This window comes from Galeopterus variegatus, unplaced genomic scaffold (genome assembly GCF_000696425.1).
Source record: "Galeopterus variegatus unplaced genomic scaffold, G_variegatus-3.0.2 Scaffold2796, whole genome shotgun sequence".
NCBI classification, from domain to species: Eukaryota; Metazoa; Chordata; class Mammalia; order Dermoptera; family Cynocephalidae; genus Galeopterus; species Galeopterus variegatus.
This window is the reverse complement of record NW_007728907.1, coordinates 135910-137614: the sequence shown is the minus strand read 5'-3', so window position 1 is coordinate 137614 and position 1705 is coordinate 135910. Positions and strand designations below refer to the sequence as shown.

General features: G+C 37.8%; 1 protein-coding gene across 1 annotated transcript in view; it reads right to left on the bottom strand.

Annotated features, from left to right (window-relative positions):
- LOC103598953 (protein furry homolog) overlaps window positions 1-1705 on the bottom strand; it is a gene marked incomplete at its 5' end in the record, with an annotated part of 113293 nt that overhangs the window by 94824 nt on the left and 16764 nt on the right. The window contains one exon of the mRNA XM_008583022.1: window positions 1254-1393. Coding sequence (XP_008581244.1) covers window positions 1254-1393 — 140 coding nt within the window. The remainder of the gene's footprint in view (window positions 1-1253; window positions 1394-1705) is intronic.

The following is a 1705-nucleotide window of genomic DNA, read 5'->3' as shown; positions in this document are numbered from 1 at the left end:
TGTTCTGGAATTAGATAGTGGTGATGGTTGCACAACCCTCCAAATATACTAAAAACATTGAATTATATAACAAAAGGGTGAATTTTATGGTATGTAAGTTATATCTCAACAAAAAAAATTCCTACTTCAACTAAAAAGAATTATTCAATATGAAAAAGTTATTCATCTCTCCCCCAAACAAAATGATAAATAAATTACTGAATCCTGTGTAAAACTTAAGCATATTATGCAACTAGATTACAAGTTCGGATAAAACATAATTTGGTAAAATTACAGATCTTCAATTTCAAGAGAAGTCTGTATTTTAAAAAAAAAATCATTAGGACTGTCAAGAAAAATGAGAGGGATAAGCCACTCCCAAGAAGTAGTATACGTTCGCTTTTCTGAGTGATGACTTTCAGTTTACTGTCTTTAAAAGCATTACAAAAATGTATAATTAATTTGTGGAGAAATCTGCTTTTAAAATAATCTCTTATTTTTAAAAAACTATATTAAACTTTCTTATATTCACTGCCTTGCCTGTACTAGGTTGATTTCAAACATATGAAATTATGTGTACTTACTTAAAATTTGGGGGAGACACATTAATCGGACCATATGAGAGTCTTAATTTTTACAGCTGCTGAAGAGCTCGTATAGCAGCCGGTTGTACTTTTCAAACCCACAGGAGGAGGGGACCACAGAATAAGTAAAATTCTCAGCTGGAAGGAAGAGTCCGAGATGGTGTAACCTAACTTCCCTCTTTTGTTCACAAAGAGACAGGTACGGAGAGGTGGTGAGCTGCCCAAATTCACGTGGCTAATCAGAGGCAGTGCCAGGACTACGCTAACATCTAGCTCAGGGCCCTCCCCACTACAGCGCACTGAGCACTCAAGGTTATTAGGACGAGGACTAAAATACCTCTGTATGTCCTGCGAGGCCTGCAGCCGGCCTTCTGCTTTTGGTGTAGACTGCAGGGGACAGAACAGAAGAAAGTAGACAAGAGGGTGATCTGGAGCCCTTTATACCCTATCCCCACCAATGTCGAAATAAGCAAGTGTGTATGAATTTTCACTCTGTGAGGACTGGAAGTGACTAGCTGCTCCAAATATTTTACCTGCTACAGACAAGGGGGCCCTGCAGCACCTGCTAGGCATCCTTGTGAAGAGTCAGGAAGACCTAGATGCCCAGACTCTTATTCTGAATTGTTTCTTAAAAAACAAACAAACAAACAAAAAACCCAAACCTACAATCCTTACACAAAAGAAATGTACCTTTTTGATTTATTGCTTGTTCTTGGTCTGTATTCATGTGATTCATCCTCAATACCATTTTGCCTTTTATACCAGTCAAATAATGTGCGCAGAATGGAAGGCAGGCAGTACTCAGAAAGGGAGCTCATTGAGCTGATGACCTACAGAGAAAAATGCAGGTGATTAAAAAGCTTTGGTGGCACTCCCGATTGCTGAGAAACTCTTTATTTCACAAATAACCCTGAGCTATATTCACTACAAAATGTTATTTATCACAGTCCTTTCCTTCATAATTTTTATTAGTGCATTCCCAAGTGTGCAAGTCTCTCAATGCTGGCAGATGTTCCTCATACAATAACAATTTTGTGGTTCAAAAAAGTTAATTACCTTGACTCCCTTTCTCTGGAATTCAGATGTTAATTGTACGCAGGTTATTCATGGTATGGCAATGAAATTATTTTTCCACATCTTCT